Below are 22725 nucleotides of genomic sequence, written 5' to 3'. Positions count from 1 at the left end.
TTGGTATGCTCAATGTGTATTCAAATTAATTGATGCAGTTTTACTTGAGATGAAATATAAAATTAAGTGATATGTTTCCAGCAAAGAAAAATAAGATTATGTTCATAAATACATTACTGGTGAAGAATGAGGTAACTTACTAAATACATGATATATTTATAGTATCTTGAAATGGAGGGCTATAGATGGTTAATTCCTGAACCATAGAAAAATGTATCCCTTCCTCTGTATTTGAGGATCTGTTTTTTTTTTTTTTTTTTAATCATTGCTACTTTTGCCCAGAGACTTACATTTTCCCTCTTCAGGTGCTTTTATTCTTGCCCTATACCTTGGTGTCAGTCTGTTTGTTCTGTTTTTACCTTAAAGAGGAACAAAAAGGCCTTGAGATGCTGTTGATCTTGAGCTAGCAAATAAACCATTCTTTAATGAATAGGTACTTATATCAGAGTCAAGTCCAAGGCAGGCACCTAATACTAGAGTAGTCCTAACTTTTCTTTACGGTTAATTAAAAAAAAAAAATAGCCTGTCTCAGAGACTTGGTTATCAGTTGAGGTGTATTAAATTTAAAGATAGCATTAAGAATGTGTATGTAAAGACATGCTCTTTATTTCTTCTCATAGCCTCTTCTAGAAAACAAACTTAAAGCATTCAGCATTGGAAAAATGAGCACAGCTAAGCGAACTTTAAGTAAGAAGGAACAAGAGGAATTAAAGAAAAAGGTAATGTTTAAAATATATCTTGAATTATCCTTCAAAATGTGAGTGTGTCTTAAGGGCAGCACAGCAATGTTTCCCAAAGATTTTTGACTTCAGGGGTATTCTCAGTTCATCCCCAAGAGAAAGTCTGTCCCAGGAAGGTGTATTAGAGGTATATTCACTTTCCATCCCTGTCCCTTTTGACCTATTTCCTCCCTTGTATGTAACAATTTTTTTTTTTTTCTGATCTTTCTGTATAGGGAAGTGTGTTGTGTGCATAAATTGTACCCCTCTTAGAGGAATGACAGCAAGCTATATATATAGAATACTGCATGTTGCTTTTTAAAAAGTTTATATCATAGGTATTATTATGGAAATATTTATTATCCTTTTTAAACAGCTATGCAGATATGCAATTGTTTATTCACATAAAAAATTACTGAGGGCATTTGTGTTTTGGTCTCTTGCCATTACACGTAATGCTGTGCTATTATGGATAGTGTTATGCATGTGTTTTTTTTGTTTTGTTTTGCTAGTGTATCTTTGGGATATATTCCTAGGATGAAAACTACTAGGCTGAATAATAAATGCATAAATGTAGTTTTGCTATATTTGTCATATTGTCAAAAATCTCTATAGGGTGGGGGGTGTTTTGATTCCTATGAGTAGATGTGAGTGGTTGTTTCCCAACGGCTTTGCAAGTAGATGACATTAAAGATACTTTGTCAGTCTCCTAGGTGAAAATAATTTCTTGGTATAGTTTCAAGTTTGCATTTCTCTTATGATAAACTTGACCCGTTTTCCTTTCTTTTCAACTGTCTGCTAATATCTGAACTATAAGTTTCTACTAGCACTTTGTTTATGATTTAACTTGCAATGGTTTTTATCCCCTAGTTTTTTGATTCTTTTAAAAATTTCCTTCTGATATTGTAATATAATCAATCTTTCCCTATGATTTCTGATTTTTCAGTTGTTTTCTCCATTCCTAGCTTATAAAGGAATTTCCTCATGTTTTCTTCTAGTACTTCTATATTTAATTTTAAGAAAATCAAATTGATTCATCTGCAGTTTATCTGGTAACATCATGTAAAAAGTTGATTGATTTTTATCTTTTTCAAATGGTTGTCCAGTTATCCTAGCATCATTTATTGAAAAGTTCATGTATTTCTCACTGTCCCTTTGACCTGTTTCCTCCCTTGTATGTAACAATTTTGAGATATTCCTCTTATAAATAGTAAATTTTTACATGCTGTTAATTAAATTTACCTATTTTCTGTCCTGTTTTCTTTTTATTCATACATGCTTTGGGAACATTTAAAATATCTATAATTGAAAATGTCAAGGTTCATTTTTTCTTCAGTGTTATGTGTCTGGAATAGATTGTTGCTTTTACTTCATATATTATATCTTCATTAGTTTGAAAAGGAAATCTTTATATTCACTGAATTAAGTCATCATGCCTTGGAAACTTTGTAAATGTTAGTTGTATTACATGCAGTCAGTTGTTTTATGGTTTGGCCCTTGGATTGTCCCTAAGCAAATTTACTTGCTGGTCTATATGTAGTGGGTTCTTTTCTGTTCTACCAATTGCTACTAAAGGAGCAGAGCTTCTTTTAGTTTTAGTATTACTTAATATCTAATATCTATTAAAACTTAGATATTACAACTATAAATATTTAACTTGAAAAGGGAAGTGTTTTATCTTCATTATTACTTGATGAGTTTAATCACATATACAATAATACTTTTATAATATGTTATTAATATTTTGTTATGTATTTAGGAGGATGAAAAGGCAGCTGCGGAGATTTATGAGGAATTTCTTGCTGCTTTTGAAGGAAGTGATGGTAATAAAGTGAAAACATTTGTGCGAGGGGGTGTTGTTAATGCAGCTAAAGGTGAGTGTCAGTATTTTAGTCCTTGAGCAAATCCTGTCTTGGTTGAATGACTGCAGGTAGATAATTATGGAAGAAGCCTGACTGCTTTGACTTTCCCATTTCCTTTCTATTAGCACCCTCTAGTGGTTATATTAATTAGCAAAATCAATGGCCAGATGTGACTTAGTAAGGTGATATTGAAGCCAGATAATTAAAAAAAATTAATACGTTTCAAGATTTAAGATAGCCAAGCACTTTGCAAAAATTTTAATGTATTTAATAGTTTACTGTAAAGTGAGTATATATTTTGGGGGTATGGTGGTATTTCAATTTAATTACATGTTAACAGTGATAAATCTTAGTACTAATACTGTTAATTTTTGTTTATTTTTAAATAAGAATAGTAAAGAAAATCAAATAGTATAAAATTAGTTTTGAAACAGCATTTTACATTTCAGAAGAACATGAAACAGATGAAAAAAGAGGTAAAATCTATAAGCCATCTTCAAGATTTGCAGATCAAAAAAATCCTCCAAATCAGTCGTCCAATGAAAGACCACCATCTCTTCTTGTAATAGAAACCAAAAAACCTGTAAGTCATCCTTAAATAATTTAGGTTCAAAGATGACACTCCCAGTGATACTTTCAGTACTACCACTGTAAGCAGTTTGTTTTTAATTTTGGGGGGGTAGATGTTGAGTTCTCATGTTTTCTAACCCAGTAATTTATGTAGATGAGAGATTATAAGAGTAGACCACATAGATGAACATTGTTTGTTGTACTTACACATTACATATATTGCAAGTCAAAAGTTGTCTGCATTTGGGGTATAAATGTAAAATAAAGAAGTTAGCTTTAGAATAAATTCTGAACTGAGGTATTTAAATTATTAACAGTGTGTAGTGTATGTTTTCCAAGGCATTTTTGAACTTTTTTGTGGAATTGCTATCAGAATTAGTGACACTGTATCTTAAATATTCTCAGTGTTTATAAAAATTTGTATTCTTTGATGGTGGGGTTTTTATGGGGAATAGTAGATAGGTAGATGTGGGTAATGTCATTTGAAGCCATATTTGGTGAGTAAGTATGATTAAATTGAACAGTGAGATTGATTTTTTTTTTCCAGTTTTTATTTTTGTTTCCATATTTTTTGTTGGTACATTACAATTATATATAATAGGTTTATGACGTTCATACATGTATACTATTTGACAGTATAGTTACGTCAGTATCATTCCTGAGTTTTTCCCTTTTCTTTCTTCTCCCCCCCTCTACCTGGTACATTTCCTTTATTTTTTGGTCTCCTGTTTTTATGAGACATCTATACCCTACCATTTGTTTTTTCTATTTTCCCTATCTTTCACATGTGAGAGAAAACATGATCCTTGACTTTCTGAGTTTAGCTTATTTTGTTTAACATAATGCTCTCAAGTTCTATCCATTTTCTTGCAAATGACATAATTTCTTTCTTCTTTATGGCTAAATAAAATTTGTTTATATATATCACATTTTCTTTACTCATACATTCATCGATGGGCACATAGGATGGTTCCACAGTTTGTCTGTTGTGAATTGTACTACAATAGACATGAGTATTTGTGTGTTGTATTGTTACTTTAATTCTTTAGTATAAATACTAAGGAGTGGTATACCTGGGTCATATGGTAGTTCCATTCCTAGACTTTTGGAGGAACCTCCAACTTGATTTCCACAGTGTTGTACTAATTTACAATTCCACCAAGTGTAAAGGTGCTTTTTCTACACATCCTTTCCTGCATTATTATTGGGTGTATTCTTTTTTTTTTTTAAATATATTTTTTTTTAGTTGTAGATGGACACAATACCTTTATTTTTATGTGGTGCTGAGGATTGAACTCAGTGCCTTCCCACATGCGAGGAAAGCACTCTTACCACTGAGCTACAACTCCAGTCGCCTTGTGTGTATTCTCTTTTTAAAAAAATGTTTATTTTTTAGTTGTAGTTGGACACAATACCTTTATTTATTTATTTTTATGTGGTGCAGAGGATTAAAGCCAGGGCTTCGCATGTGCTACGCGAGTGCTCTACTGCTGAGCCACAACCCCAGACCCCTTGTGTGTATTCTTGATGGATGCCATCCTAAGTGGAATGAGATGAAATCTCAGTGTAGTTTTGATATGCATTTCCCTAATTTCTAATGATGAACATTTTTTCATATTTACTGTCCATTTGTATTTATTATTTCTTTTGAGAAGTATCTGTTTCGTTCATTTACCCATTTATTAATTGGGTTATTATTATTTTTTTAGTTCTTTATTCTGATATTAATCCTCTGTCAGAAAAGTAGCTTGCAAAGATTTTTAAGGAGTCCTATTGAGAGGGTTGTTGTGTGCACCTAGATGTTAGAGTGTTGACCCTGTGTTTTCTTCTAGGAATTGCATAGTTTCTAGTCTAATTTCTAGGTCTTTGATCTATTTTGAGTTGACTTTTGTGTGAGGGGCGAGAGAGAAGGATCTAGTCTCATTCTTCTACATGCGGATAGCTAGTTCTCAACACTATTTGTTTAAAAGGCTCTCTTCAATGTATATTTTTGGCATATTTGTCAAGGATCAGATGACTATATGTGTGTGGGTTTGTCTTCGTGTCTTATATTCTGTTCCATTGGTCTATATGTCTGCTTTTATGCCAGTACCATGCAGTTTTTGTTACCATGGCTCTGTAGTATAATTGGAAGGCAGGTATTATGCCTCCAGCATTGCTTTTTTTTTTTTTTTTTTTTGGCTTAGAAGTGCTTTGGCTTGTCTGGGTCTTTTATTCTTCCAAATGACTTTTAGGGCTATTTTTTTCTAGTTCTGTAAAGAATGTCATTAGTATTTTGATGAGGATTGCATTGAATGTGTTAATTGCTTTTGGTAATATGGTCCTTTTATTAATGTTGATTTTACACTTCCATCTTCTAGTGTCTTTTAAAATTTTCTTTCATCAGTTTTCTATACTTTTCATTGTCAAAGTCTTTCTCTTCCTTGGTTAGATTTATTCCTAGATATTTTATTTTTTGAGGCCATTGTGAATGGAATTAATTTTCCCTATTTCTTTCTCAACAGATTCATTGGTGATGTATGAGAAAGCTATTGATTTTTGTATGTTGATTTTGTATCCTGTGAGGCTGAGTTTTCTTGTGGTGTTTCAGATACTCCAAAGTATTTAAAAAATAATTATTGACAAAATCTGTCCTTTTAAGGTGTACAATTAGGTGGTTTTTTAGTATATTCATGGTTGTTCAATGGTCCCCTCTCTCCAATTTCAGAACATTTTTATCACTCGCCAAAGAAATTCTGTGCCCAGAGTTAGTTGTCCCCATTTCCCTCATACTCTCAGCTCTTAGCAAGCACTGATCTACTTTCTATCCCTATTCTGAGCAGTTCATACAGATGGGATCATCAACATGGTATTTTGGGTGTGGCTTCTATTCTCAGCATGTTTCAAGGTTCATCTTTCTTGTGGCATGTATTAATATTTCAGTCCTTTTTTGTGGTCAAACAATATTCCACTCTATGATATACCACATATTGTTTATCCATGTGGTACTTGATGGGTTCATTACTTTATGGGTTGTATCCCCTTAACAGGTGTTACTATTAAAAAAAAAAGAGTAATACGGCTGTAAATATTTATATATGGCTTTTTGTGTGGGTGTAGGTTTTTAGTTCTTGTTAAATTCCACATATGGAATTACTGGGTCACATAGTGACTCTCTGACCTTTTGAGACACTGCCAAACTGTTTTCCAAAGTTTTGTAATCTTGCCTGTAATGTATGGTTCTAATTTCCCCGTATCTTAACCAGCACTTGTTAAAATTATTTCTGTCGTCTTTGTGAAGTTGTACCTCATTTTTATTTTGAGACACATTTACCTAATGATGTTAAGCAGCTATCTTTTCATGTGTTTATTGTCCATAATCTTTGAAGAAATAGCTATTCAAATCCTTGGCCCATATTTTAATTGGATTGTCTTTTTATTTTTGAGTTTTTAGAGTATTTTATATTTTCAGGAATCAAGTTTCTTACTGGCTCCATGGTTTGTAAATGATTTCTGTTCTGTGGCTTGGCTTTGCCCTTTTTCTGCGGGTGGGGGTGATGAATACTGGAAATTGAACCCTGAGGTACTTTACCACCGAGCCTCACCCCCAGCCCTTTTTATTTTGGGACAGGATCTCACTAAGTTACTTAGGGCCTCACTAAGTGAGACCGTCTTGAACTTGTGATCCTCCTACCTCAGACTCCTGAGCTGCTGGGATTACAGGCATGTGCTGCTCTACCCGGCTACTCTTCTCGATTGAAACATGGAATTGGAAAATTTTAATTAAATGTTGTCATTTGTGCTTTTGATATCATATATCTAAAAAAATCATTGCCTAATTCAGTGTCATAAAGATGACATTATTCCTGTTTTCCTCTAAGAATTTTATGGGTTTTGCTCTTACATTTAGGTCTATTTGCTATTTTGAAATAATTTTGCATATAATGTGAAGTAGGGGTATATCTTCATTCTTCTGCATGTAGGTAATTTATTGTCCTAGCACCATTTGTCGAAAAGACTATTCTTCCCCATTGAATTATCTTGGTAGTAGATTTTACTCATTGTTTCAGTAATTTATATCCTCCAAAAGTGATTGCTTTGAATTGCGCATATTTTCAGCAGTTGTTTATGGCAGTTATTTTACATGGCAGTTCATTTCATTTACTTACTGTTCTTGAATTCCATGCCTCACATACTTTTTTCAGGACCACTTATTAGTAGCTTTTTTATTCACTAAGACTACTACTTGTTGTTGTTTTAACTAATCATTTTAATAACTTAATTATTTACTTGTTGTTTTGGGGGAACAGGAAGAATATAGGGAATATTCAATAACAGAAGTATTCTCCCTTTTGAATTTAAATAACTAGAATATGTAATGAAACTGAAGTAAAAATTATTTAAATATGATTTCGTACAACAGTTTTTTTGAAATCTTATTTTGTTTGAATTGTCATTGTCATAGCCACTGAAGAAAGGGGAGAAAGAAAAGAAAAAAAGCAACTTGGAACTTTTCAAAGAAGAATTAAAACAGTAAGTTTTATAATAAGAAGAACTATCATAGGTATATTGAACTGATACTTAGAAATACAGGTATGAGGAATATAGTTATTATTAACAGCTTGCTATGAGGTTATTTTAGATCTCGTAAAGATATTTGATGGAGCATATTTGAAATGAATTAGCATTTAGTCCAGCATCAAGGTTGCTTGGATTATGTGGATGCAGTTCTTTTTATTTAATGACTGGAGTTCTATTTGCAGTAGAAGCAGTGAACTCACTGGTGTAGGAGTGAGGGGTGGTTAAGCATAACAAGAAACAACAAATTCAGTGGTTTTAATGTTCAATTTCCTCTTTACCTTAAAAGTGGGCTTTGTTTTCCATCACTGGAATGATAGAAATAGGGACTGTCTAATCTTGGTTATCATTACAATATTTGAGTTAAATACAATATTTCAGGCTATTTGAAGGTGACACTTGGATAGACTCTATTATTAAATGTGAATAAGCGAATTGTGGCTCATTTTTATTGGTTGTAAATATTTTTAATAGAATTCAAGAAGAGCGTGATGAGAGGCATAAAACAAAAGGCAGGTTAAGTCGATTCGAGCCGCCTCAGTCAGATTCTGATGGTCAGCGTCGTTCTAGTAAGTGACATTTATTTTATTGTGTGTATTTGTACTTAATTATACTGACAATTAAGAATTATTTTCTTTCCTTTCTTTTAAGTGGACGCGCCTTCCAGGAGAAATCGATCATCTGGTGGTAATACCGTTTTTTTGCTTTTTTAATTAATAAGAAATTATCCAAGCTTTGTGTTTTGGAAGTTATAATTTTTTTTTCTTTTTTTCTCTAGTTCTTGATGATTATGCACCAGGCTCACATGATGTAGGCGATCCAAGTACTACTAATTTATACCTTGGAAACATTAATCCACAGGTAATATTAGTTAAATAATATTTTTTTTTTTTTTAGAGAGAGAGAGAGAATTTTAATATTTATTTATTTTTTTTAAATTTTCGGCGGACACAACATCTTTGTTTGTATGTGGCGCTGAGGATCAAACCCGGGCCGCACGCATGCCAGGCGAGCGCGCTACCGCTTGAGCCACATCCCCAGCCCCGTTAAATAATATTGCTTTATGCTTAGGAAGAAAATTGCTTTCTTAGTCAATACAAAAATAAAATCAAGACTGGCGTAGTGGTGGATGCCTTTAATCCCAGCAGTTTGGGAGGCTGCGACAGGAGGATTGTGAGTTCAAAGCCAGCCTCAGCAACTTAGCAAGGCACTAAGCAACTCAGTGAGACCCTGTCTCTAAATAAAATACAAAGTAGGGCTGGGGATGTGGCTCAGTGGTTGAGTGCCCCTGAGTTCAATTCCAGTACCCCCAACCCCCACCTCCAAAAAAAAAAAAAAAAAATCAAGATTCTGAAATTTGCAAATCTGATGGAACTAGAGAGGCTCTAAAATTATCTTGTAGATTTGGGACTTATTAGTATGGCCCAAATTGTTTTGCTGCAAATTCTTGAGGGCTTGTCTCCTCTTTCAGTAACTGGGACTATACTCTGAATATGGAATGTTTTGCTAGGTGCCAGTTTTTTTATTTATCAAATCAGACTATGACCAGTGATGTCCATATTTTTATAATACCTAATACATAGCTTACTTTTCTTTTTTGCTTCTAACAGCAAACTAGTATTTGTGGTTTTATCTTTAATATTTAATTATTTTCCTGCTTCGATGTTGTTATTTATGTTATGGGACTTGTAGTGGTATTGTACAGAATATTCTTTTGAAAAATTACAATTGGGCATGGTGGCACTTGCCTGTAATCCCAGCAGCTCAGGAGGCTGAAGCATGCAGATTGCACTTTCAGAGTCAGCCTCAGCAACCTAGCAAGGACTTAAGCAATTTTGCAAGATCCTGTCTCAAAGTAAAAAAGGCCTGGATGTTGCTCAGTGGTAAAGCACCTCTGGTTTCAATTCCCAGTACCAAAACAAATAAACAAAACTTACAGATACTTTTGAGCTGGGTGTGATGGTCTACATCTGTAATTCCAGTGACTCATGAGGCTTGAGTCAGAAGGTTTGCAAATTTGAGGACAGCAATTTAGCAAGATCTGTCTCAAAAAAATAAAAGGGCTGAAGATGTGGTTTGATGGTAGAACAGCCCTGGGTTCAATCCCCAGTAACACACACACCAACCCCCCCCCCCCCGCCCAAAACCAAAAAACAAAGGGAAACAAAACACCTATTAGAATATTTGACCTTATTATATATTCACTGATTTGTTTCCCTGCTCTTGGTTTATACTAGTGAGAAGTAGTTTGATGTTGGAAGGTGGTTTTTTCTTTCATCATCAACAAATATTTCCTTTTAAATGTGCTAATTATTCCTGCCTGAAAAATGCTGCTAAATGCCTAGACATAGAAACCATCATTGTAGAACAGGTTACTTAGATTCTAAAATATTAAAACAGAAAGAAGGGAGTTAAATATGCTTTTTGTTCTCTTCAGCCACTCAGCCTTCCTACCCTGGCATCTTATTTAAGTGAAATAGAACGTTTGTGATTTGAAAATAAGTGTGAGTGCCCCAGGAGTGCAGGATTTTACCTTTGTAGATTTTCTGGTGTGTGAAGGGAGAATTGTTGCATTAATATGTTGATTTTCATTTTTGCAAAATTTACTTTGCTTTCTATTGGCACAGAATTGTCTTTTTTTTTTTTTCAAACCAAAAAACCCTTAATGCCTTTTCATAGATGAATGAAGAAATGCTGTGCCAAGAATTTGGAAGATTTGGACCATTAGCTAGTGTGAAAATTATGTGGCCTAGAACTGATGAAGAAAGAGCAAGAGAAAGAAATTGTGGCTTTGTGGCCTTTATGAATAGAAGAGATGCTGAAAGAGCTTTAAAAAATTTAAATGGTAAGAAAGTTTTATAATTATTCACTTAATAGAATTTAGACATTTCTTTGGTTTGTAAAAGTAGTTATGTAAACTCCAGTGAGGAATGAAGAGGTTAAAAATGAAATATAATTCAAATAACCAGATATACTTTATTTTCTTTAGAGACTTAGGAGAGTGACCTTTCTTTTCTTCCTTTGTAGGAAAAATGATTATGTCTTTTGAAATGAAGTTAGGTTGGGGTAAAGCTGTACCTATTCCTCCACATCCAATATACATTCCGCCTTCTATGATGGAACATACACTTCCCCCACCTCCATCCGGACTGCCTTTTAATGCGCAGCCTAGAGAACGGTTAAAAAACCCCAATGCTCCCATGTTACCACCACCTAAAAACAAGGAGGATTTTGAGAAGGTAATTTAAAAAATGTACATAGGGCCGTATCTAATTTGTAAATACTAAATCTGTGGTAGTGTTTCTTTTCAACAATTTTATAGAAAATGTGTGTGTAATTCTGTTTGGCAACTTCTTAAAGAAATAAATAGATGTGTTCCCTGCCTTAGCCCATGGAAACCCTGTATTGAAATACTAGGTCACATTTTTATTTGTGGCTACCATTCCTTTTTTGACCACTTGTTAAGTTTTTTTCTCCCCCTTTGTCCAGTGTTGTATCCAGGTTTGCTTAAGTGCAGTATCTAAATTTATTTTGTTCTGAGAAAGTGATAGTTTTTATTTGGTTAAGTGACTTATCAATTAGAAAGATCACCTAAATAGTTAAATTGTTTGGATGGCAGCTAGCTAACTCTCGAGGTTTGAGGTATTAGAATATTTGAGATTATATGTGGTATTTTTAAAAAGTTAATCTAGTAAAAAGCAAAGGGTGAGTATTTCTCTTTATTAAACATAAAACCAACTGAATTTCAAGTTATAAGAATCTGTTGGTTCTGTTGTGACTTAATTACACTTAAAATGACAGGGCTGGTTTTAAAGGCTTGGGAACAAAGTAGCAAACTGTATGATCAGAGGCAAACAGCTAATTATTTCACAAATTAAAATCTTTATCTGATAATTCTCAGTGTAGTACCTATTTCAGTGCATTGATGTGCATTCTGGCAGGAATGTTCTGATTCTTTGCATTTGGTGAACATTTATTGTTCACTGAACACATCCATTTGCATTTATGTAATTGCTTAGTGTATAATTACTTCAAATGCAGTGATTGCCTGCAAAACTTGTGATTAGATGTGTAGTATTTTCAATGCATATGTATATTTTTGCTTGTTACTTGTTAACAATACTCACATATTCTATGTTTATTATCTGATGTGACTTCATATACAGACTCTGTCGCAAGCCATAGTCAAAGTGGTTATCCCAACAGAAAGGTACATGTTTTTCTTTATTATTACTGATCTAAATATAGACAATATCCCCTTCTGAATTTAAAAAAAAATGGTGTTGAGGAAAAGGTAATATCTTGACTGAGCAATGGTTCCTTCCCAGTACTTTTTGGGGGGGATGTATGAAATTTAATTAACTTTAGTATGCTTTGCAATTTCATGTCATTATCTTTTGTTTTTATTGTTATTAATGTAGAGAATTTTTATAGCTTTAGAGTTAGAAAATGTTTAATAGATTTAATGTGGAGTTGTTCTAATGTTAGATGTTATAATGGGCAAATAGGTGTTTTAAATAAAACATCTTAAATTTTAGATAATGTTATAATTTGACCCAATCTTTTTTTTTTCCCTTCTTCTTTGATTTCTGAATTAGCCACATTTAATGTACAACTTTGGTTTGCATTCTCCTTACTGAGGGCATAGTTTTATTTATTTTTTCCTAATTAATTTTAAGAAGAAATTCCTAATATTTTTGTGAACACTGTATTTATTAGAGTCTTTTTTCCATGATAATATAGGTGTTTGGAATTCTTTTATTTTTCTTTCTTCCTTTTTTTCCTTTCTCAATATATTATCAATGCAGAAGAATTCATACTCTAGGTATGCTCTTGCTCAGTCAAGCTAAGCCTTTTCCCAAACACAGGAACACAACACTGGTTGAATAATAAATGAACACAAAAGAATACCAAATTCTCTTTGACATTGGCCTTGGTGAGCAACACCAGCTGAACTGTCTGCGGCAGCGGGGGACCAGGAAAACATCATGGGATGGATTGGGAAAGTATACAGTTTTTGACCAGACATTGGTACGATCGACTCCAATAAATGTGGTTTTATTATAACTGAGAGACAATTTTTTTGTTTTTTGTTTTTTTTTGTTGTGGTTTCCCAGAATAAGATAATTACCATTTTAAAATAAAATAATGCACTTTAAAATATATTATCTTTTTGTACTACACTGTTTTATCCTGATAGAAAGTCAACATTTTTTAAAAAATAAGGAAATTACAAAATTCTTAAGGAAAAAAGTGTGATTACAATTCTTTAATAATCTTGAATTCAAGTTAGCAACTACTAATTGTCAGATTTTGATTTTAAATAATCATGAAACATTTAAAAACTTTTAATTTTGTAAAAATAGATTTTACCAGTTACAAGCCTGTTTAAAACTATAGTGGGTTTTTTTTTCCACTAATAAAGCATTCACAGGAAAGTATTTTTTGTAATATTCAAAAAACATATATCCCATAGTAGCTTTACTTGTGGCTCAGCTTATTTCTAAACAAAATTTTGAGTATACATTTTACTGAAAAGTCTTGACTCACCATTAGAGTGAACCCTTTGGTTTTAAACTTGCTAAACCATTTTTCATCTATCTTTAATACTGAAGTCAAGTTGCTTTTGACTTAATTTATACAAGTTTCTGGGTGTATTGTGTTTGTCCACCTAGTAAATGGTCTTATATATTATGATGTATAAAATTTCCCTTTACTTTAATTTGGCTCACAGCAGTGGGAATTTTGGAATGAATCATAATTTTACAGTATCTCCCTTTCTTCAAAGTAATGTCATTAATTTTATGGATGCTGAGAATACATTCTCATTTGGATATCAACTGCATATTTGCAGAACTATTAATACTTCTATGAAGGAAAATAATTTTTTAAATTTAAAATTAAGTGATTTTTGTTTTTAGTTTTAACAATTTATGGTTGAATTAATAGTTTTAAATATATAGTTGCCCCTTTGTTAAGATTTACACCTGCATATAATTTTTTACCTCCTTTAGAATTAAATTATTTTTTTACTATGTAGAGATTTTAGCATCCACTTAAGTAGGTTTGTTTGAAAACTGTGAGAAAATAATTATAGTCAATATAAGATAGGTTATTTTACTGTCCATGTACTCTGAAACAGGGAGTTATATACAGCCAAAAAAAAAAAAAAAAAAAATCCGTCTTGTTCTATAACTATATTTATATTCTAGCAGTTATATGAACTTAATTTGAACTGGGAATGCTAAAGATGTAACTTTAAATGTGTGCCTTATACCAAGAGCCAATATCCTTTTGCTTTTCCCAATTGTTGTTTGCCAGCTCTGTATGCTGGGCAGCTGGTGAAATGAGAAATTATAAGTAGCTTATAAGTAAGCTGAGTCATTTTTACCTGGTAGTATCATCAATGTCTGAAATTGTGTTTGGAGTCTTTTATTAGACATTTTAGCTTCAGATTAAAAAAAAAAAATCAGTAAAGGCCTTCTAAAAATTCAGAGAATAAATGACTGTAGGAAAAAGTTATGTATATTTATTTTTGGCTTAAATATTTGAACATCATGGTTATGAAGAATGGGAAGGGCATCTCACCATGTCCCCCAGTTTGGAAAGAGTAGGACTCCATTCACTTAAGGCTTTGGCAGTATAATTTCTTCATTGATTCTTAACATGTAGGCAGAGTTGTACATGCCATGAATTGTGAACTAGTTTGAAGTGTGCTTCAAAGGGATGTTGCCTCATTAAAGGTCAGATTTAATAAAAACTCCATCTAGTATAATGTGTACCAGAAAAGCACAGGAATTGGATGGATTTTTCATTAAATCAGGCCTTAAATTTGACATGTAGTTTTGCATTTTCATAAATTATAGTCATGGTTATAACATTTCAATACAACTACAAAAGTGCTTGGATTAGGAATATTTTCTTTTAAAACAGATAGTATGTAAATTTTAGTGGTTATAATATGCAAGTTATAAGTTACTGGTTTTATATATTTACAGCTTTCCAATTAGTTGTGATTCAGGATTTAATGTTTTGCATTTGAAAAATAAAATTAAGTGACATTTAGAAAATTAAACTTCTATTACTATGAGGCTTTGTTGTGGTTTCCCACCCTCCCTTCACCTTTCCCACCTTCCCGCTCCCCTACCCCCACTGTCCCATTCCCTCTTAATGCACAAGGCATTATCATATGCTCCAGGTTGCTTTTTTGGTATTAAATTCTGTTTTAGTCAGCAGAATGATCTTTTTCTGCTCAATTGTAGTAATTTAGGTCAAGTATAGTTTTATATAGTGGTAGGTCTGAATCCATTTTCTTTAACTGTGTTGTTGTTGTAGGAATTTGCTCGCCCTGATACATCGAATGATAGAGTTTGTTGTACGTGAAGGGCCAATGTTTGAAGCTATGATTATGAACAGAGAAATCAACAATCCTATGTTCAGGTGTGTATTGTTTAAATTGTGGTACTATAACATAAAATTTACCATTATAATCATTTTTAAGTGTATAGTTTAGTGCCTTTTAAATCCATTCACATTGTTGTGTTAGTAACCATGACTATTATCCATCTCCAAAACTTTTTTCATCTTCCAAACCTGAAATCCTGTACCCGTTAAATAATAACTCTCCATCTCCCCAGCTCTGTATCCTCACAACCATTGTTCTACTTTATATCTCTCTGAATTTGGCTTTGGGTATCTCATATAAGTGAAATTGTATGATATTTTCAGGTGTGTATTTTTAAACTGCTTTTAGGAATTAAGAATAAAATTTTAGAGTACAAGATTATTTTTGCAAAAGGATAAGTCAGTTGTTGATTAGAATGCTTAGATCAGTTTTTTTTTTCTACCACATTTTGATTTAGTTAAATAGCATTGTTTTTAGCATTGTCTAGGAGAAAAATACTTTTCATTATGTTTTCAATGAAAGACACTTTCATAAACTATAGTTAAACGAGTTTGAAAGGAAATTGTTTATTTTCTGAATTGCTATGGTATCTAAGACATTAATTTAACACTCTTTTAAGTAGTGTAAAATCACTACTTTTGAAATTACATGTTGAGAAAAATCTCTCCATTGCCTGACACAGCAGCTGACCTATAAGTGTTCCATATAAATCATTGTAAGTCCCAGCAAGAAACATGCCTTTTAAGTATTGAACTCGATCATTAATGTGGTCTGGAGTTGGGACAGCAGGGAAGGGGTAAGGAACAGATGGCAAAATATAAGGAATTTTGGGGGGTCTCTTGATTGTAGTTGTTTTTTAGAACTAAATGGGCAAATAATATTTATCATTTGTTTATATTTAGTTGAAGGTAGCCCTTTCTAAAAGAATATGATGTCTATAATGTTTTTGTTTTGTTTTGTTTAGGTTCTTATTTGAAAACCAGACACCTGCCCATGTTTACTACAGGTGGAAGCTTTATTCCATTCTGCAGGCAAGTAGAATTAATTGCTTTATTAATTTCACTCTTGAGTTATTAGACCTTTCTAATAACTTCCTGGAATTTTTAGGGAGATTCTCCAACTAAATGGCGGACAGAAGATTTTCGTATGTTCAAAAATGGATCTTTTTGGAGGCCACCACCATTAAATCCATACCTTCATGGAATGTCAGAAGAACAAGAAACAGAAGCTTTTGTAGAGGAACCTAGTAAGAAGGGAGCACTCAAGGAAGAGTAAGATGCTTTTTCTTTCTGTTATATATTCAGAAAAGTCACTTTGCTTTAATTAATAGTTTTATTGGTATAACCCTAAAATACAATGATTTTCTACTTGTGAATATTTAAAATATTAACATCTTTCATCATATGCTTTATAATTTTAAACATTATGGCAAATATATATGTCTGTCCTACTGACCGTGTCCTGTGCCTGGTGATAAAACTATTGATGATCTCTTAAACATGATTGATTTCTTTCTCTGGCATTAGAATACTTCAGACTCTTACAGGAATTATCTAGGGACCCTTAGAATTCTTGCCTCTTTGAGTGCAACATAAAGAGGAAAAATTACTGTGTGGTTAGGAAGGGGTCAGATGTTGACTATGCAAAGTCTTTCATAGAGCTTACAGTGTGTGAGCTGTGAGATGGCTGCCATGCAAACATGTTATTAGTGCTCACTCAGCCCTGGTAAATGCAATTAGCCTGATTTAAAAAGCAGAAACATATTTATTAAATATTTGGAGGATGCTCCATATATCTCATAGGGAAAAGTTAGCTAAAAGAATTTTTAGCATTTAAAGTTAGACTTCATTGCATAGTCTATTAATCTCTTTTTTTAATATTTATTTTTTAGTTGTCGTTGGACACAATACTTTCATTTTATTTATTTATTTTTATGTGGTGCTGAGGTTGGAACCCAGGGCCCCGCATATGCTAGGCGAGCACTGTACCGCTGAGCCACAACCTTAGCCCCTTCTATTATCTTAATACATGTTGCTTTGATGCACTGTCTGTGAGAGCATTTGCTAATGGTGTGTTACATATCTGAGTGTATTTGTTTCTGTAGGGATGGGTCCATTATTACTTTGGTCCAGGAATCTGCAGGCAGCTCAAAGCCTAAATCTGACTGCCTCCTGTTTTTGTAAATACTGTTTTATTGGAATATGCCCATGCCCATTTCTTTACATGTTGTCTATGGTTGCTTTGGTGCTATAGTAGTAGAGTGACTTACAGAGACCATATGGCTTGCAAAACCTAAAATATTTGTGATCTTATTCATTACAGAAAAAGTTAGCCTGTCCTAATCCCATGCCAAAGTGCTAAAGTAATAAGACTTCCTTCAAGAAAGGAGAGTAAAGAACAAGAACGTTTTTCAGTATGATGAGATAATCTTAAAGATTTGGAAATATACCCATAATATTAAATTTACTTAATTTGTAAGCTAAAAAGGTCATTGAATATTTTTAGTTTCATGAGAAGTATTCTTCTGTAAATAAGCTCTTAAAAAAATGATAATGAGGGTCTGGGGTTGTGAATCAGCAGTAGAGTGCTTGCCTAGAGTGTGCAAGGCCCTGGGTTTGATCCTCAACCAACATAAAAATAAATAAAGGTATTATATTCAAATTAAAAAAAATTAAAATGATAACGAGTTTGGGGTACTTAATACATTCTTCAGATCTATTTTATCTGAGTGGACTTTAAAGAGATTAGTTTGTGAGCAAAAACTATAATGGCATTTGAAACTTATATCTGTAAATATTTATAATTTTAAAAATTTGTTTTCAGACAGAGGGACAAATTAGAAGAAATCTTACGGGGATTAACTCCAAGAAAAAATGATATTGGAGATGCAATGGTCTTCTGTCTTAATAATGCTGAAGCTGCTGAAGAAATAGTGGATTGCATTACTGAATCATTGTCTATCTTAAAGACACCTCTTCCTAAAAAGGTATGGGAATGGTTTCTTTTTCTGAATGTTTAATTAAGTAAATAGGAGATAATAGTTGACTTCTTTTTGAATTGGAATTGGTTTTCTTTTTGCATGAAGAATTTTGACAAAATCTTTCCCATGTAGTTTTATTTTCCTCTGCCTGGGAAACTTTTGTCATCGACATATAAGTAACCAACAACTCGAACTATAAATGAGTTGACAGATTTTATCCCTGCTAGTGTCATTTCCATGATGTTGAATTTCATATAACTTTTCTAATTTGGGAGTGATTATTAAATTATAGCTGAACATTAGCCTTACGCCCCAATTCCAAGAAATGACAATAGAGTTTTTTTCTAGATATATTATTGGCTAATGGTTTTTATTTTTAATCCATTTGTGTTATCTTTTGGCATTATAGATTGCCAGATTATATTTGGTTTCTGATGTTTTGTACAACTCTTCAGCCAAAGTTGCCAATGCTTCATATTATAGAAAATTGTAAGTATAATGATATAAGCTGATATTCCCGAAATAAAATAATTAAGGGTAAGGAGTTTAGAAAAGAGGATCAATTGTTAACATCGCCCACATAGAAGAAATAATTTGAATTTATTTATGGTTAGAAAATTCTCTTTTAAATTGGCCTGGATTTGTTGAACTAAATTGCTGTAATCTGAATTACCATTTTTTGGGGAAGTTTTAATTTTTATTTCAGTTTTTAAATGTCAGATTCTTAAGTGTTGACAAAATAACAAGATAGGTGAAGTTAAAAAAATAACATCTTATTTAGTTGTTGTTTAATAAGCAGTGTACGTAACAGCAGACATAAAGGAGTAGAGCAAAGATACAACATTAACTATAACATCTCCATTTTCTTCTGTTCATCATTGTATGATTTTCATTGTTAATGTTTTTTGAGGCATTAAGAAATTATACTGCTGTTCTATAATTAAGCTGTCTCTTTCTTAGAGTTCCTCTTCTGTGTTTATTTTATAAATTAGGCTCAGGAACAAAACTTGTCTCTGAAAGGAAATTTAGAAATGGATCCTACTCTGCTTTTGCTATGGTCAAGTCACTTAATTTTTTATAAGTTTCCTATTTATAAAACAGAAGTTGAAATAGATGGTTCAACTGTGTCCTAATGTAAAGTACCTTGTTTTTGAAGGGAACTAGTACTTACGACTCTTGGGGGTCTTTACAGGAGAAAATGTAGAATAGTAGAAGTCAAAGCACCTTGATCTTAATTTTAAGTCCAAGAGGGGTTTTCATTGATTAGCATTTTGAAGAGGAGGTGCAATTTCAAACAGATTTTATTTTAAAGGATATATTATTTAAATTTCAGTTTTGAAACAAAGTTATGTCAGATATTTTCAGACCTCAATGCTACCTATCGTACAATTCAAGGCCATTTGCAGTCTGAAAACTTTAAGGTATGTATATTGTTTTCTGTTTTTGCCTTAAGTGTTCTAGATAGGTGGAGGAGGAGGGCATTGGAGGGCTAGAGAAGCATATTAGAAGTTAGTGTTTTAAAATTCTGCTGCCTTCATTATTTAAAAGTATAAGAAAATTTAAAATACATCACTTTTTGTTTTATCAGATTAGTTCTAAGTGTTAATTATTTAAATATTTTAGCTATTAGGTTCCTCCCCTCCCACAGAGCACATTCAGAAATTAAACTGTTTTGTAATGGTACATACAGTGTGGCTGGATTAGGGAATGTACATTTTTGTTATTTATATTTAGAAAGCATATTCAGCTACTAATTTTTTATAGCCTCATAAGCAATAGACTGGTATTAAGAAAAGCCAAAAAATAACTTATAATTGAATAAGTAAATATACTTTCATGGGAAGAAAGCTTTGTTAGGAAAATTTTTTAACTTGGAAAGATAGCCAGTGATCCTATCATCTAGAGGATTTAGACAAATCTATTTTTTAAATATTTTTTTCTGAAATATTTACCCTAAGTTAGAATTGACGGTTTTGGGAATGGCAGAGGAAAATGTTAGCCAGATATTTGAAGTATTTTATTGGGCCACAGGGGATTCAGGTTAAAACTTGGCTACTTTGATTTCAGCTTTCCTAAATTTCTGTTAAGTCTACCCCAGAATATGACTCATGTTTAGTACTAATATTGGAATTGACTTTATATGATGAAAAGCAAACAATTGTGGTTGTCACGCTCCCCTTTAATTTGAAGGTGACACTGATTTTTTTTTTTTAAATATGAAATATTTGCTTTTTGAAAATTTTATGAAGAGTGTCAGTTTAAAGGAAAATTCAGCAAATCATTATAGTTGTTTCTTAGGAACTGAACTTTGAGACACTGCCCACAATAGTAACTCATTGTCTATTTCCTATTTATTTAGCAACGGGTAATGACCTGCTTCAGAGCATGGGAAGATTGGGCAATTTATCCAGAACCATTTTTGATCAAACTACAGAATATTTTCTTAGGACTTGTAAATATTATTGAAGAAAAGGAAACCGAGGTAGGCATTCTATATTTGTCTGATTATTTTTGAAATTTGTTTTTGGACTGTAGTGTGGTATGTTACATATGTGAATAGCATTTCTTTTCTGTTTTTTTTTTTTTTTTAATTTTTAAATTTATTTTTTATTTATGTATGACAGCGGAATGCATTACAATTCTTATTATATATACAGAGCACAATTTTTCATATCTCTGATTGTATACACAATATATTCACACCAATTCATGTCTTCATACCTGTACTTTGGATAATAATGATCATCACATTCCACCATCATTAATAACCCCATGCCCCCTTCCCTCCCCCTCCAACTCCTCTGCCCTATCTAGAGTTCATCTATTCCTCCCATGCTCCCCCTCCCTACCCCACTATGAATCAGCCCCCTTATATCAGAGGAAACATTTGGCATTTGGTTTTTGGGGATTGGCTAACTTCACTTAGCATTATCTTCTATAACGCCATCCATTTACCTGCAAGTGCCATGATTTTATTCTCTTTTATTGCTGAGTAATAAATATTCCATTGTGTATATATGCCACAGTTTTTTTTTTTTTTTATCCATTCATCTATTGAACCTAGGTTGGTTCCACAGTTTAGCTGTTGTGAATTATAAACATTGACGTGGCTGTATTCCTGTAGTATGCTGTTTTTAAGTCCTTTGAGTATAGACCAAGGAAAGGGATAGCTGGGTCAAATCAAGAATCAATAAATGGGATGGACTCGAACTAAAAAATCTTCTCAGCAAAAGAAACAATCTGTGAGGTGAATAGAGAGCCTACATCTTAGGAGCAAATCTTTACCCTTCACACATCAGATGAGCACTAATCTCTAAGGTATATAAAGAACTCAAAAAGTTAGACACCAAAAAAAAAACAAACAAAAAAACCCCACAAATAACCCAGTCAATAAATGGGTCAAGGACCTAAAGAAACACTTCTCAGAAGATGATTTACAGTCAGTTGTCAAACACATGAAAAAATGTTTATCATCACTAGCAATTAGAGAAATGTAAATCAAAACCACTCTTAAGATTTCATCTCACTCCAGTCAGAATGGCAGCTATTATGCATACAAACAACAAGTGTTGCTGAGGATGTGAGGGGAAAAGGTTCACTCATACACTGCTGGTGGGACTGCAAAATTGTTGCAGCCAATATGGAAAGCAGTATGGAGATTTCTTGGAAAATTGGGGATAGCATTTCTTTGTTTAAAAAAAAATCTATTGTTTAACACTAAATAATGATTTTTTTTTTTTTAATTGCTAAAATTACCTTAGCCCTAGAATCAAAGTTATATATAGTGGGAATTTTCTGTGTTCTGTCTTTATGTAAAAATTAGTGGCTTTTTTTTTTTTTTTTTTGATGACATGAAAGATTTATGATACATTAGAGAACAAGCCATATATAGATATTCCATGACTTATGATAAGGTCTCATTAATCCATTGTAAGTTGATTGTATCATAAATTGAAAAAACATTTAATGCAGCTAATCTATGGAATGTCATAGCTACCCTCCTATACCTTAAACATGCTCAGGACACTTAAATTACCTAACACAAAGCCTAGTTTTAAATTAAGTATTGAATATCTCATGTAACTTGCTAAATATCTGTATCCAAAAAATGGTGATAACTCAGATAACTCAGTACATATCCAATGAGCATGCGCCTGACTGGGAGCTGTGGCTTGCTGTTGTTGCCCGGCATCACAGGAAGATCATATAACATATTGTTGTCCTAGGAAAAGATCAAAATTCAAAATTTGAAGTACGATTAACCTCTGAACATGTATCACTTTTTTTGCACCATTATAAATTCGAAAAATAATTGTAAGTAAGTTGGGAACCATCTGTATTTAGCATGACTTCATTTTATTAAAGAACTATATAAGTAAATACGTATATGAAAAGGTATAGCACATGATAACAGATTCTATTCACCTCCATTCTGTTGCTTTTTACCTCAATAGTTCTTGAGTCTTTCATCTTTAATAGTCAAGCTGTACATTTTCACTCATGCAAGATCCTTCCATATCCTCCCTACTCATGGGTTTTGTTTCAGTTTCTTAAGTGGATAGTGTTTTCTCTTCCAAAGTGAAACTTCCTTATTAATCATTCTAATAGGATGGTGATATACCTCATTATTGT

General features: G+C 32.6%; 1 protein-coding gene across 4 annotated transcripts in view; it reads left to right on the top strand.

The window, feature by feature from the left end:
- The window catches only part of U2surp (U2 snRNP associated SURP domain containing), a 49625-nt gene that overhangs the window by 11808 nt on the left and 15092 nt on the right, over window positions 1-22725 (top strand). The window contains exons 4-20 of one of the 4 annotated variants that reach the window (XM_071615578.1): window positions 621-719; window positions 2479-2593; window positions 3034-3164; window positions 7596-7663; window positions 8183-8277; window positions 8360-8395; window positions 8487-8569; window positions 10388-10553; window positions 10736-10947; window positions 11875-11918; window positions 15044-15148; window positions 16078-16144; window positions 16221-16384; window positions 17937-18099; window positions 18503-18582; window positions 19427-19514; window positions 20453-20575. In XM_071615578.1, coding sequence (XP_071471679.1) covers window positions 621-719; window positions 2479-2593; window positions 3034-3164; window positions 7596-7663; window positions 8183-8277; window positions 8360-8395; window positions 8487-8569; window positions 10388-10553; window positions 10736-10947; window positions 11875-11918; window positions 15044-15148; window positions 16078-16144; window positions 16221-16384; window positions 17937-18099; window positions 18503-18582; window positions 19427-19514; window positions 20453-20575 — 1839 coding nt within the window. Of the gene's footprint in view, window positions 1-620; window positions 720-2478; window positions 2594-3030; window positions 3165-7595; window positions 7664-8182; window positions 8278-8359; window positions 8396-8486; window positions 8570-10387; window positions 10554-10735; window positions 10948-11874; window positions 11919-15043; window positions 15149-16077; window positions 16145-16220; window positions 16385-17936; window positions 18100-18502; window positions 18583-19426; window positions 19515-20452; window positions 20576-22725 lie in introns of those variants that run through there. The other 3 variants (XM_027933793.3, XM_027933792.3, XM_071615579.1) reach the window with 3 other exon arrangements.

This window comes from Marmota flaviventris, chromosome 8 (genome assembly GCF_047511675.1).
Source record: "Marmota flaviventris isolate mMarFla1 chromosome 8, mMarFla1.hap1, whole genome shotgun sequence".
Classification (NCBI taxonomy): Eukaryota; Metazoa; Chordata; class Mammalia; order Rodentia; family Sciuridae; genus Marmota; species Marmota flaviventris.
The sequence above is the reverse complement of the archived record's forward strand: the minus strand, read 5'-3'. Positions and strand labels throughout refer to the sequence as shown.